This window comes from Vicugna pacos, chromosome 16 (genome assembly GCF_048564905.1).
Source record: "Vicugna pacos chromosome 16, VicPac4, whole genome shotgun sequence".
In the NCBI taxonomy this organism is placed as follows: Eukaryota; Metazoa; Chordata; class Mammalia; order Artiodactyla; family Camelidae; genus Vicugna; species Vicugna pacos.
In genome coordinates, this window is record NC_133002.1 from 24,701,175 (window position 1) to 24,716,094 (window position 14,920).

General features: G+C 40.4%; 1 protein-coding gene across 6 annotated transcripts in view; it reads left to right on the forward strand.

Moving 5' to 3' along the window:
* Positions 1 to 14,056, forward strand: part of LOC140686238 (uncharacterized) — a 30,738-nt gene extending 16,682 nt beyond the window's left edge. For 3 of the 6 annotated variants that reach the window (XR_012059928.1, XR_012059927.1, XR_012059926.1), the window contains 4 exons: positions 7,702 to 7,760; positions 7,958 to 8,110; positions 8,647 to 8,770; positions 9,052 to 9,143. Coding sequence is in view for 1 of the 6 variants with exons in the window: in XM_072939957.1 (XP_072796058.1) it covers positions 5,867 to 5,893; positions 7,702 to 7,760; positions 7,993 to 7,998 (92 nt within the window). In the remaining 5 variants the exon portion in view is untranslated. Of the gene's footprint in view, positions 1 to 5,866; positions 5,894 to 7,701; positions 7,761 to 7,957; positions 8,111 to 8,646; positions 8,771 to 9,030; positions 9,144 to 13,342; positions 13,403 to 13,560; positions 13,659 to 13,936 lie in introns of those variants that run through there. The other 3 variants (XM_072939957.1, XR_012059929.1, XR_012059930.1) reach the window with 3 other exon arrangements.
* Positions 14,057 to 14,920: the final 864 nt, after the last annotated feature.

A 14,920-nucleotide genomic window follows, 5' to 3' on the forward strand; every position in this document is an offset into this window, starting at 1 on the left:
TGCGTGCTGAGCACATACTCTCTCAACTGAGGTATACTCTCCCCCATAATTTTTTTAAACTTTACTTTCTTAGTATTCAGAGGTTAGAGGCCTCTAATTCTTTTTTTGGAGACTTGTCCATAAACTGGTAAATCTAAAATTAATGGACAAAATTTGGTTTATTAAAAAAATCATTAGAACTTTTATCAATCCATTCAAAAGGAAATGCTTATTGAGTTAAAATGTTTCTCCTTTATGGTGATTTCTAATTTTTGGTCTAGCTTAACTTATTAAAAGTAATCCTCATCATCATAATGACCAAGCTTGCTGTGAGTGGACACCTACCAAAGGCTAAACTGTTTTTCTCATGTTTTACTTCAAAGCAGGTGTTTGACGGTAGGTATCAATGTCTCCTTTTTGCAGCTGAGGGATTGAGAGGTGGGCAGCTTGTCCCAAATCAAACGCAGCTGGCGGTGCCTAGCTCGGTGCTGGAACCCAGGCTGCACAGGATGCATTCTCAATTTCTCCTCTGATCAGCCTCCCGTTGAGTGGTTTCCCGAACTCCTGTGAGTCCATAAATGACCGATTTTGGCGATCTCAGCCTGATGAGGCCTTCAAAGGAGAGACACCAGTGAGAATGTGAGACAGAGTGGCATAAATTAAAATTGTACATTTTCACAAATGTTGCATTCTCAGGTAATGACTTAAATAGTTTATGTTTTCTTTATATTAGTGCTATGTAAGCACTAAAAACAAAACATTAAAAATGATTATAGTGCAAAATAGGAGTGGGCTTTGAAAGTCCAATCATTGCTAATGATGTTGCTTGTTTTTCTCTAGTGGTGCTTATTGACAGAATAATTTACAATGACTGAATTTGTTTTATGTATGTAGTCTTAGTATGGAGGAAAAGTTTGTCAGTGCATATTGAAAGTAAAATCTTTACTCTTTTCTTTCCTGATGATAAATATGTACGTTGTTTCCATGGCTTAAGTATATTTCCTCATTTGTGAAATTTGAGTGATGCCGTTTACCATGTCTGACTGTGAGAGGTAGACGCCTTGTATACAAAGCATCCAAGAGCTGCTTAGTAAAAATGTGCTGTCACAATGACAGATAGTTTAGAAGGATCAACTGTGAATACTAAAGAGGGTGGCTTGTTTCTGATGCATATTCAATATGGATATATATGAATATGGCTTAAAGTAACAAGGATTCAGGGTTTTGTGTGTGTGTGTGCGTGCAGTATGAAGTTTTAATGAAATCTGTATCATTCTATTGAGACAGGGACTAGTTAAATTGACTTAAGCAGACGACCTTGAAGATTATTTACACAGAATGTGTATTGTTACAACTCAGTGTTCATGCTGCCGTGTAACTATACACTCAGACATTTAAATTCGTAGGACTCTGACCAGAAGCATTAAGTTTAGAAAAATCCACATTGATCATTTTCAGGGAATAAGCTTCTCTCTTTTGTGATTAAAGAAAATTTTGATTTATTTTTCTGCACTCTTAATAGGTTTTAAAATATCAAAACATTGATTTGACATGTCAGCTTTTTTAATAGAAAAAAGCTCATGCTGTTTTAATATGTAAATAAATGTTTTTGTATTTCAATACACTTCTATGATTTCCTGGCTCTTTGAGAAGTATTTTGCAAGATACTTAGATTACCTCCTGTTGGAAAAATACAGACATGACTTTTATGAATATAGGCCTAGTACAGGTCTGTTGGTTTTTGCTACAGTGCAAGACATGAGGACTAGGAGAGCAGTATGTGCTACATAAGCTTTTAGTTATCTGATTCTTGTTTCTGATCCACAGGCAATTTTTGTGTTGCACCTTTCCAGGCAACCAGGAAGGCCTTTTAAGCCATAGGTGGCGCTGTTACACCTTCTTACAGTCTTAACTTTCCTGTTTGTAAAGGAAGTCTTAAACAACGTTTTTTTTTTTTTTTTTTTGATTCCTTTGCTTAGTGCTTCAGGGTAGCACAATGTCCATTATGTCTGACTACCTGGAAATATTATTCTGCTTATGTCTTAGTTTTATTCTATCATCTCGCTGTGAACATTTCAGACTTCCTGTGCAAACAGTTGCAACATCGGACTTTTCTTGCAGTGTTAGAAACCAGTGAGCCGGGATTTTATAAAAGAGCTAGAAGCGGCCTCTGGAGCACCTTAAAGCTGAAAAGTGTACTGAGTTCCGTAAGTATTATCCCCACCGCTGTGTGTCAATGGGTGGTAGGAGATTTGGTACATATACAAAGGGGTGTGGTGTTTTGACTTGGGTTTGCGTGCACGCGCTGCCACTGAGCTACGTGATCCTGAGTCAGTTCTTTCTGAGTTTTTCCCTCGTCTGTGAGATGGGGACACTCATTTCTGCTTTGTAGAATTGTGAGAATTAGAAATTATGTAAAGTGTTTAGCACAGTGTGTATGACAAGAGGGCTCATAATCTTAACTGCTGTTTGGTGTGAAGCCATCATTTGATATTCTTTGGCAATTACTGAGAAACAGGAAAATAAGAAAAGCTGGTTTTATGATGAAAGATATTTGAGGAGGTTCCATAGTTCCTATACACATAATTTAGCATCAGCAGAGTCAGGACAGTTACACAGTCGCCCTGAACCAATGTTAAGCCACAGAATTTTTGTTACTTCATATATGTTGGGGCTTAAGGGGACCCAATACTTATACACATGTTGTGTCCAGCAGCCAACTGAGAGATGACAAAGAAGAACAGGCAGGCGATAAATGTCTCCTTTATTACTGATGAAGCCACGTTCTCCATGAAATTCAGGGCTGTGGGAGAGTGAGTATCATGACACTATGTCCCAGAATTAGAGACTTACGCAGTCCCAGGTAACTCTGGTCCACAGCGAGCATTCCCTTGAGAGATTCTGACCCATAATGCACAGGACTGTCTTGCCATGGAACTGAGCATCCCGGCTGCTTCCTAAGGGTGGCCAACACTGGAGGGGAAGGAAAGCTTTCATATGCCCTGCTTGTCTCCCCGGACTCACACCTCAATCTGTTAGTGTGAGGAGGGCTAGCCGTGGGCCAGTGGTCAGGGGTGTGAAGGGAGAAGCAGTCTCCCATGGACCAGAGGAGTGGGGAGGAGGGAATCCCCCCTCAGTTTAAACAGGTGGTGGCTTGAAACAGAAGGGTGCTCCTCAAGAGTTTATAAGAGGGGAAATAAGGATTTCCTTTGGAACTCAGAATAGTCATGAAACACAGAAGATGATTAGATGGGAGACTTGTAAATCACTTTCTTATTAAATTGAAATTTGTTGGGCACCAAAAATGTGCTACATTCTTTTCTGAGAGTTTTACAGAAATGAATCCTCCAATTTTCACAACAAGTGAGTAAGAAAGATTTGATTGTTATCCCAGGTTTACAGTGTGGAAATTGAGGCACACAGAGGGTAAGTAATTTGGCCAAGGTAACAGAGCTAGTAAGTGGCAGAGCTGGGATTTAAATCCTGGCTATCTGGTTTCCAGGCTCCCAGGGATGGGCTTTGGGTGTTTACAGGTATCTGCATCCCTGGATCTCTGTACCTCTGCATCAGTTAGACCAGAAAGGACAGGGAAAGTGGAGTTATACAGGTGCTCACAGTCGTGTCTCAGCCACTGTCCATGGAGTGTGCCCCGTGATTGGCATTAATTGTTTTCCAGGCAGTAGATCTGTTCTTATAACAGAAATTTAGTCCATTGAGTTAATCTAGAAACCCTTCCTGCTCTGCTTCTGTCCACGCTTGCCATGTGACTGCCTGCCCGAGATTGGGCCGTGGAGGAGAATCTGTACTCATGGTTGAACTCTGATATTTCAATCTGGTTTGTAGTTTCACATCTCCTGTTACATTAATAAATTAAATTTCTGGTTTTCTTGCATCAGTGTGTCATAAGTTTGCTTAATGTGAAACCAGTCCATGGGAGCCCAGGGGTGCTGAGGGTATAATTTCTGAGCATGTGGCATTTCTACCCGTGCAGAAATGGCTGGAGGATGTCCACCTTCCTCACTGATTTCTCCCAGCAGCAGGGTCCTCTCCCACCCCCGGATGTGAGGATGGGATCTCTCTGAGTAGGCCATTCAGAGGCCGAGTCCACCAATCAGATGAAGTACCTGGAAGTGGGTTTAATAGAAGAAAAGGGCTTCCAGGTAGTCCGATGGGCTGTTTGAGTCCGTTTGGTGAAAAGATGTCCACTGTCTGTGGTTGAGCTGCTACTTTGCTGTTTAAAAGTCTGTATTACATGAAGGGATTTTAAAAAGCAGAAAGGTGTGATTTCAGGTGGTACATCCGCACCGGTGAGTAGTGCTGGATGACCGCCTGTGTGAGAAATAGACAGTCTTACAAACTTCATAAAACAGCTTTTAAAGCTCTTCCATCTGAGTGCACTTCGTATGGGGTCCAGTTCATGACTGGTCGCACTGAGAGGGCACGTAACTGATGATGGCAGAAAGGACATGGAGGCATCATAAAGGTCCCAGACATGTTCTGTGTTTAGAGGATGGGGCACAGAGTAATATATTTGAGCTGGTTTTTCATTGAACACTTTTGAGTATTTTCTAGGACTCCCCAATCCCCCATGGTTCCATGCAGCTGGGTGTCCCCTCAGTGCAGCTCTGTCAGCGCTTGCCCTGGGCTGACGCGGTGTCACGGGGAGCAGGACGGTCAGTGTCCCCGGCTCCTCCGAGCTCCGTCTCCTCATCCGCAGAGCCGGGTTTCTCATCCGTGTCTACTTAGTAGGATTGCTGAGAATCACACGTGATGGTTGTCAGGTGTGATTTGTGGTTGTCTCTGTGATTGGCGTATAGTCAATATTTAATAGAAACACTTGTTTTTTATTATAATTGTGGCTCCTAGATTGCAGTGGTTTTTAGTCTGCATTTATTTTTTTATATAAATTTATTCTTATTTTTAAGTAAGCACTTGTATTTATTTATTTTCATGAAGGTACTGGGGATTGAAGCCAGGAACATGTGCGTGCACAACAGGTGCTCTACAATGGAGTAATACCCACCCTCCTTGTCTGCACTTAAAAATAAATATTTCAATACACAAAATATTTCTTAAACACCATCATGGGTCCTATTTTCTGCATAGACAATTGAATACATATGCCATCTCAATAAGAATAAATGTCATAGGGACATACCTTTCTAAATCTGTTTCCGTGTTTTAAAACGATCATAGCTAGTGAAAAACACGAGTCTTGGATCCACTACTTCTTAGGGTCTGCTTTGCCATCATGGGGAATTACATTCTACAGAGAAGGCTAATTGGATCTCATTGATATTTGGATGATTTTGCAATGTTCAAGGCTTTCAAAAGCTGACCGTTTTGTATTTTAAACTAACTACAAAGTTATCTTCTAGAAGTTGTAAGTCCTTAGCTTGTGAAGTGCCCAGTAATTCAGTTTGTATATGTCTGTGTCTCTGTGAACGTGTATGTGTGTGATTTCAGGAATGTAGCAATAAGTTCCATATAGCCTTCTGAAATCTTTCTCCTCCAGTTCAAGGTGTAGGTATATATTTACACAAATAAATTGATACTCTTTTGTGATTTGGCATATTGGTGGGAATAAGAGGTTCTCATAATTGTTTCAGAAGGGTTGGGGAGCATGAGCTTAGAAAATGGGAGGAGATAGAGGCAGGGAGGTTCTTTAAACTTTGTGCAAGATGAGAAACAGTAGCTTTTCTTTTTTCTTCTAAAGCAAACTGGCACTGAATTGTAACATACTAATACTCAGAATTGCTTTTCTGATCAGAGACAAGTTCCTCAGATTTTTCAAGGCAACATGAATGATGAAATGTGTTTTAGCAGTTACCTTTAAAAGTAGTTTTATTTTTCAAGTATAAGTCTATAGACTGTTCTTTTTTTCCAGCTGTACAAGAATTTCTCATTGATCCAGGTACGTGATCAATGTGTTTAGTTTCTTTGGGTTATTTATTTTTTTAAGTGCTTGATTCATTCTGGTGTGAATGAATGTTAAAATTTCTGGATTTTGATCTTTAAAACTTGCTGATTTATCAGAACTGCAAAAAACCTGATGTTTGTTCCTTGTTTGGTGGGGCAACCTATTGATTTATGTTGTCTGTTATAGAGGGAAATTCTTCCTCTAGCCTGTAGATAATTAAGTGAATGGTTTGCAGTGTGCCTTAAAAATTATTTGAATGCATTGAGCATGTTTGTCCAGTGAATTTTGGATTGAGTCATAATAATGACTTTGCTTTGATTCTGTGGCTTTTGTCCTCTCCACAAGAATTTGAATTCTCTGTTGCATTTTGTATTCGTGTTCTTAACAGGGGAAGGAATTTTGCATTTTTTACAGAGGTGGGTTTTCCTATCCCCTCTGAATTCCTTCTGTAATTGATACAGCGAAAATCTGTTATTGCAGTGCTTAATTATTTCATAAAAAATTTTTTGGCTTAATCAGAAACAATGACAAAGAATGATAATAAAAAATACGAAAACCTTCCTTCCTTTGAAGAATAGAAATGAGGTGGTCAGGCTCACGCATGCTTTGTACCTGACACACTTACTCTCATGTCATTGTGTATCATGAGTCGGAGATGGAGTTGCTTCAGGTTTATAGACTTTTGTTTTAACATTTGTGTTGAATTCATTCTCTAGGCATGATGATTCCTGTTGCCTTTGTGGAAAGTGTAGATGAAGGGAAACAAATGCTTTGTTTTGTTTTCAGGAGGCCTGAGATGCTGATGAGAAAAGAGTAGAGGGTGGGCTGAGGAAAATAGTGACAGACCCTCACCTCCAGGCTGAAATTGATGAACAAAGAAATCAATTAAGTGTATTGGTATTTGACTAATAGAAGTCAGACAGCCCAGACTGTCTAGTTATGCCCAAAGGAAAGTACTGAATTCACCTGCAGAATTAGGTGCTTTACCATGTAGAAGCAGCTTAGAGCAATCAGAAAAATCAGTCTTATGATGAGATATAAAAAGAATATAATATCTTTTATTTCTGAAACTTTTCTACATTAAGTTGTGTAGAGCTAAAATTAAGTTTCAAGCACTAGGAGTTAAGAGTTTAGGTGGTTCTGTGGGATCGTTATTCAGGGATGTGTCTAGACCCTGCTGGAGTGGCCGAAGCTGGCAGGAAAAGATCCAGAGCCAGGATTTTTCATCCTAGGATGTCCTCCATAATGGTTCCATGTGGGAGCCCATGATTGAGTTAACAAGTTGTAACACATCCCAGCCGCCTGTCAACTTTAAGAAGAAAAAATGTGCTTATTAACTGCTTTAAAGCAAACACCTGTGCATCCTCACTCCTGTCTCCTTGCCATAAAAAGCAGAGACAATGCCTTGCTTGCATATTTGAGGTTATAGATAGCACACTGCTTATTGCACAGCAATGACCCAGGCCCTCAGCTATAAACGCCAGGCCTGCGTGGTGTTAGATAGTCTATTATCCCCAAAACAGGGACCAGGCTGGTCTGGTGGTCTGCTTTGTAATGAACATGTCTAAAAAATGTATCTTGTTCCCCTCAGCCCATGACTTCCCTAAAGGTAAACTAAGCCTTAGTACTCATGGTGGAGTCTACAATCTCTGTCTCATCCCTTCTTTCCCCAAGTTCCTGCCTACTATCTCACAACTGTTATTGACTTTTTACTTTGATTATACACAATAAATATGGGAGCATTTGAGAGACTCGTGGATTTGGCTCCCTAATCCCTCTCGCTTTCTTTCCTTTTTCCGCAGTCTTGAGAAATTCATTCCGTGTCGGTAAGACTTCCGCCAGCCAGAACCCACAGTTCCAGGTGAGAAGGATGCAGGCTTTATCCCTCCTACCCGAGGGAGAGAGAGGAGATAATTGAGATATGCTCCCCTGTGGTCCCTTCCTGCCCCAGGGCCACTCCAGTTCACCTGCAGCCTTCTGGCCTCTGCTCACAGGGCCTCTGTCCCAGGATTGACTGCAGCCTTTTATTCCCTTGTCAACATTCCCTGTGCCTTTCAGAGGTTGCTCTCTTCTCTGCAATTCAACCCTGGCAGATGTGATGGTGGTCAGCGTGCTGATGGGCAGTTACTTGGGGACTCCCAGGAGCCATGCTGATTCTCCTGAGTCATTCGGGGTTACAGAACTGTCAAGCACTGCAGGAAGCCCATTCACGTGAGTTCAACACAGCATTACATCACTTTCATTTTATTTTTGAATTTTCAGTGGAGAAATTATTTGTAGCACACTGTTCCAGATTTTAGGCCGCCTGCTTTCCTCACCACCATTTCCTTGTTGGCTCTGGTGCTTGTTTTAAGAACCAGGTTTCTTCTCTGGTCATTTGTAGCAGCTGGGCTTGCCGAATCCTTGATTTGCATTTGAAGCAGAATGCTTCTTCGTGATGTCAAACTGATTTTCCTTGTCATGTCTGAATATTTCTTGTACACTCAGCAACAGTTTCAAGTGAAATGCTCTTGTCCAATTTCGGTTAACTAATATTTGCTGATCTCCTGCTTTCATGCTGAGGGCAGTTTCTTCTTCCTGTAATAAATGTTAGCAATTTGCATTTACTATGGAAGGTACTAATCCGAGGTGCTTTTGTTCTTAACAGTTTTAATACAAATCACCCATTAAAATGTACAGCGGATTTTACTCTACGCCCAGAAATGTGCATCCCAGTCAATCTTAGAATATTTTCTTCCCCCCAACAGGAAACCCAGTACGCATAAGCAGACATTATCAACTTCCCCATCCTCCCCAAGCCCCAGGGAGCCACTCTTCTGTCTCTGTGGATTTGCCTGTGCTGAACATTTCATGCAAATCGAGTCACTTCATGTAAGTGGAACCGTCTATTTTGACTGACTTCTTTCACACTGAGTAACGTTTTCAATGTTTGTCCACGTTGTGGCCTGGGTCAGTACTCTATGCTTTGCTATTGCTGAATAATATTTCACTGTATGGCTGGGCCCCTTTGTTTACCCATTCATCACGTGATAGACATTTGGGTTGTTTCTGTTTTTTGGCTCTGAAAATTAATGGCGAAAAGTAATGGTGAATATTCCTGTAGGAGTTTTTATGTTAACATTTGTTTTCAGTTCTCTTACTTGTGTGCCCAGGAAGCAGAATTGCTGGATCATTCAGAAGCCAAATGTTCAACTCTCTGAGGACGTGCCAGGATGTTTTCCAAAGTGGTCACGCTGTGTTACATCCTCACCAGCAATGGCTGCGGGCTCCGCTTCCTCTGTGTCCTCATTAGTGCTTGTTAATCTTTTTTTGATTTTTAACCTATTGTAGTGAATGTGAAGCGGTTTCTCCTAGTTGTTTTGACTTGATTTCCTTTAGGGCTAATGTTATTGAACACCGTTTCATTGTGCTTATTGGCCATTTGTATATTTTCCTTGAAAAATATCTTTTCAGATTCTTTTTTCATTTTTTAATTGAGTTGCCTTTTTATTGTTGAGCTGTGGAATTTTTTTTTTTTGATACACAAATTCCTTATCAGATAAATGATTTGAAAAAATTTTCTCCTGAGTGTTGTTTTTTCACTTTCTGGATGGTGTCTTTTGAAGCAAAGTTTTAAAGTTTAATGAACTCCAATTTATCTCTGTTTTCATTTTTCCTTGTGCTTTTGGGGTAATATTTAATATCTGATGTATTTTATTAAAACTTGTATATATAAAATAACTTAATTCTTAGGACCGTTCTAGGAGATGGGTGCGGTTGTTGTCCCCAGTCTATGCATCGGAGACTGAGATGCAGAGAATTTGACTGACATATTAGTGTCAAAGCTACCCAGTGCTGTGGGAATTCAGACCCTCATGTTTTTCCCTAGCATCTGAGCTCAACACCACCATGCTCCAATCTTTCCAGGAAACGTTAATGAAAAAATCTTTACTTTTTTGATTTCTTGTTAGATTTTTTTCTTATTGGGGACCTCAAATTCTCATTTCCTTTTCGGATATCAGTGTCTATTTATTTTAGGTCTCATGTAGGGAGAAGCATTGCTATCAGTTAACTTCTTTATTACTCACTCTCCAGTGATGATTGTTGCTAGTTGATCTAATCAAGTCATGCTTAAGTCTTTCCTGCTCATGACACTAACAGCAGAGTCATGACTTATAGAATGCTCAAAGAAGAAAGTACTTGATTGATTTTATTTTGCCAACCAATCAAACCAATCAAATAAAACCCTGGTGTTGACACAGACTATGAGCCCTCCAAAATAGGGTCACTGTCTTCATTGTGTTTCATTTGTTGGGTCACAGTGTCTGGATAGTGCCTTGCTGTCCAGCAGTTTTGTGAGGATACGGTGCTCATGAATCACTGTAAGGACAGAATTTTGACAACAGAGTGTGTTGTTCATTTCACGACGGAAAAGGTAATATAGAATTACTGTTCAGATCTGTTTTAAAATTAAGCTTTGAATTTTGAGAATAGTTCAAGAAGCCATACAAAGCTCTTTTTCACTAATTTTAGATCTATCTTAGACACATTATGTTTACATAGCAGAGTAACTTATCAAGTAGATTTGACAAAAGGAGTGTTATATTGATTATTTGTTTTAGTTGAAATATTCTACCAGGGATAAAGTCATAAGTGCCCATAAATGAACAAATATATTTGTATTTAAATGCAACATGGGAGCAGACTACATATGTTTCTATATAATATGTATGACTGTGTGTTTTAATCTTTCTGTCAGTGTTTTAATAGTTTTTCAGCAATTTTGTAACTTTAGAATTCTTCTAAAAAAATCACCCCCAATTCTAGTGCAGTTTGTACTGTGTATCCTGTCTTATGCATGGGATTCCACTGTCCCCTCAGTGAGGAATTTCCTCTCCTATTGTGTTAGGAGCAGAGTTAAAGGAACTGTGATTTCTAGGCCTTTGCTCTCCATGTGTTTGCAGTTGGCTCTCAGTCACGATTTTCCCTTTCCAGAGTTTTCATTGTTAAATTAGAATTTCTGAAAATAACTATTAATATGTTGCATTGGTCTCCCTAGAAACTTGACGTCTTTGTGCTTTTCAGTTTTCAATTTATGAAAAATGCAAATGCACTCTTGTTTTTAAGTTGTCCTTTTTCAATAGATATTTATCTCTTAATTGATAGAATAATTTTTTCCCAATGAATGAATCAGTATGCATGTTTTAAAGGATAACTTACTTTTTATTTTTCTTATTGTAACAGTAATATTCATTGTAGAGAATTTAGTAAATAAGGATTAACACAGTAATAACTTCACAATGGCCTCTAATCTCACCTGGAGATACAGTTGTAAGGTTTGAAATTGAGAATTATAAGTCCTCTCAAATTTTTCTTTTTCAAGTACGTATTGGTTACTGAGATCCTCGAATTCCCATATGAATTGTAGCAGCAGATAGTCAGTTTCTGCAGAGGAGCCCGCTGGGATTGTGATCGAGACCACGTTGAATATACGGATCGCTCTGGGGAGCACTGCCATTCCAAGAGCACTTTCTTTTGATAGGGGAATGTGTGTGGAGTGTCTGTCCTGGTATTTAGGTCTTCTTTAACTTTTTTTTTCAACAATGCTTTGAGTTTACAGAGTATTATTTTACTTTAATTATCTTTGCCTTTATATTGAGGACAAGTGTGCAAGGTACCGGGATCAGAAGTGTATTTGAGCCCCGCAACGTGCTGCCACCATGGACGCTGCGCTCTTGCTTCACCCGCTGTACAATCTTGCACAGAGTACGACGTCAGTAACTCTCTCTTGAATGAATGATTATATGATTGTTGGATGATGCTTGAGGGTCCTTGTGATGATTTTTTTCCCCAGCCTTTCCCCAGTTCTTAACTATGCCCTTTCTCTTCCTAAACTCCAGCCTGGGTTTCAGCCTGCCTGTGGCATTGATTTTCCTTGTCTGTGGACTCTTCCTTTCACTGGTTCCCGATAATGTTACATGTGGGCTGTGGAAACTTGCTAGATGTCAAGAAAGAGCTAATCCATTTTAGGCCAGTATTTTTAGAGTTTGTTATTGTTTTACTGATTGAAATTAAATGAGGCTGCCCCCTGAGCCCTCTCGTGAGCACTTTTGACCTTCCTACAGCTGATACTGCTCTAGTTGCTGCATGTGCCCTTTCCCCAGCCTTGATTTTGTAATTGAATAAGTCACCATCACTGGAGCCCTCTCTTTAAAAGATAAAGAGAACATTTGCTCCTTTTCCCTGTTTGGGGACTTCGATGAGATGAGATCCCAGATAAAGAATGGAGCCCCACCTCTTTCTGACCCCCGCTGTTTCCGTTCCTTTCTTTAGGGGAAAAGAGTACAATTCAACAGTATAAAGATTGATTGTGAGCTAATGAGATAGACAAGACAACCGATCATTTATTAAATAACCTTTCATGATAGAAACAAATGTATTATACACACAAACAGCACACAAAGCACTGTAGTACCATGGTTACAATCGTGGGTCCGAGTTCGTGTTCTGCTCTGGAGAGACCAGTCCTGTGAGATGGAGAACTGGTAAGTCGGCTTAGCCTCTCCAGAACTGGTTTTCTGTCCTGCAGAGACGGGGCTCGCTAGGCGTCCCCCCCGTAGAGGTGCTGTGGGGTGTAAATGACGCACGTGGGCAGCCTGAGCACAGCTGCTCATTCCTCGTAAGTGCAGGGTAGCATAGCTTTTGCGGTGATGGCTTTATGACCGCCCCATGTAGACTGTCAGTGCTCTGAAGGGATGCCTTGTGGTTTGGAGATGGGATTCTCACTTCTGTAAATACCCAAGTATAGTGTTATTGGGTCCTGCTGATTTCAGTCTATTCTTTAGAAAGTACATATTGTAGATATATTTTTCAAGCATGCGTGCTTTTTTTCTTTTACTATTTAAAGTTCTACCCTCTCATCTCTTGGTGTTACTTTTCATGGAATCCAGGAAACAGTCCTAAGCTATCTGCCTCTTCACACTTTTCCGTGGTGGTTTCCTTCCCTGATTAGAAGAGGGTTTTGCATAGGAAATTTTATTTGTTCCCCCTTTCTTGGAGTCTCTCTCTCTGTCTGCCCATCTCTCACCTCTCAATCTGTCCATTTCTCAACCCACTGCTTCTTCTGACATGTTCCAAAACGCATTTCAGGTAGCTTACAGAACAGATACCAAATAAACAGGTGAGAAAATGGGGCCCAGTTCAGACAGTGAGGCTAGGAGGCGAGCCTGTGTGAGGGTTGCAGGCGTGAGACACATGCCTCTGCCATGTGACTTACAAGATCGACAGCAGCAGTGTGCTTCAAGCTCCCAGCAGACACAGGGAAGCAGGATTTGAGGGAGATGCTTACTGGCTGTGAAATAAATAAGTGACTTAGGAGAAGCCCAGCCTTTCCAGCTACTAAGGCTTAGGAGAATATTTTGAGTGTCTTCCAAAATCAGAGTATGGCATCTTTTCTTTTTTCAGAGTTCTATGTATAGTTGGTTACATTCTATACCTGGAAATTTCTCCAAAACTGCTTCCCACGTGAGTCCCATGGCTTGGGAATTGGGTGGTTCTGCTCATTGATGGGGGTTGGCCAGAAACAGAAAATGAGAGCCTCAAAGGGGCCTGGGATTTGTCAGTTATGTTTTGTCAGTGCTGAAGGGTTCAAGAAATGCTTTCACCATTTCTCTCCATCTGAGGCGGCAGCGTGCTCTCTTACCAGCATCAGGAGCTCAGGGCCACGGGATGGTGGGGGCTGACTGCACTGCCGTCAAGACAGCTGAGCTAGTCACTGCAGGTGTGGTTCTTTTACATACTTCATTTCATGTTCTTTACTAGAATGTTTCAACAGGGAGTTAATTAACTGAGTTAATTAACATTTAATAAATATGATCTTTGTTGAAAAGACAGTTATAGGCAGAATATAAGCTGTGAAGTCTTTAAAAACGGTTTCATTACTGAAATTTCATTTGGGGAGATACACGGTTTATCTTATATATGGCTCTCTTTTAAAGTAACAAAGAAACAAGACAGAAAAGGCAGAGGATGATTTCTGTTCTTCCTCTCGGCTTGCAGGTGCCCTCACCCCCAGTAGCATCAATCAAGACACCAGCACTGACACTGGCCGTGCTCAGAACTGCCTCAGCCCTGAAGACACTGCTGACAAATAGAAGGGGGCCACGCCCTGTTACAGCAGGTGCTCTCACTTTGTGGGTCCTTATGTAACTGCGTGGTGTTAATCAGGATCGCCCGTCCTACATTGTGTGATGCTGCTGCTTTGTCTCCTAGTTACTTGTTTCTCTAAGTATTCTTGTATTATTCTCCAATGCATAGTACTACACACCTAAAAATGCTTTTTTCAGATGAAAAGGAATGTGCATTTAAAATAATAACTCTGAAAAAGGGGGCAAAAGAGGCTATCCTTGTCCCGCTATTCAAAGATAATAATTAACACGTTAACATATATTTTCATCAGTGTGGATCACCTCTGTCATAAAAAACCAGAGAGCACTCTGTGACTGTTTACTGTGTGGACACCTCCATTTTCCATTCGGCTTTTTATATGTTTTTCTACAATATTCTATCTCCTCTGGCATGATTTTTGATGACCAGTATAGCATTCTGTCTTGTGGAGGCATTGTCCATTTTACTTCGGACTTAAATAAACTTTTAAATTCCAAGTATAATTAACTGAAATACTGAAAAGAGAACTGTGGTGGTACAGGAAGGCCCTACCTCCCTTCCCCTTATTTCCGAAGAGTAAAAACTTGAAAATTTGATATATATGTTTCATGACCTTTATGCCTATGACATACATATATACACACATATGAGAATTCCATGTATACGTGTGTGTATATATGCTTTATTTAAAAATGAGACCATACTATATGTTTTTCTGCAGCTAGCTTTAATCACTCAGGTGTATATCATAGATGTCCTCCCACTCCAGACTCACACGGTCCTTTCAGATAGAGTGGAGGGGTCTCCTGATTTGCGGGTGTGGTCTCTTTCCCACGCACACCTTTGGTGAGAGAATGCTGTGGACAAGGCCCTGGA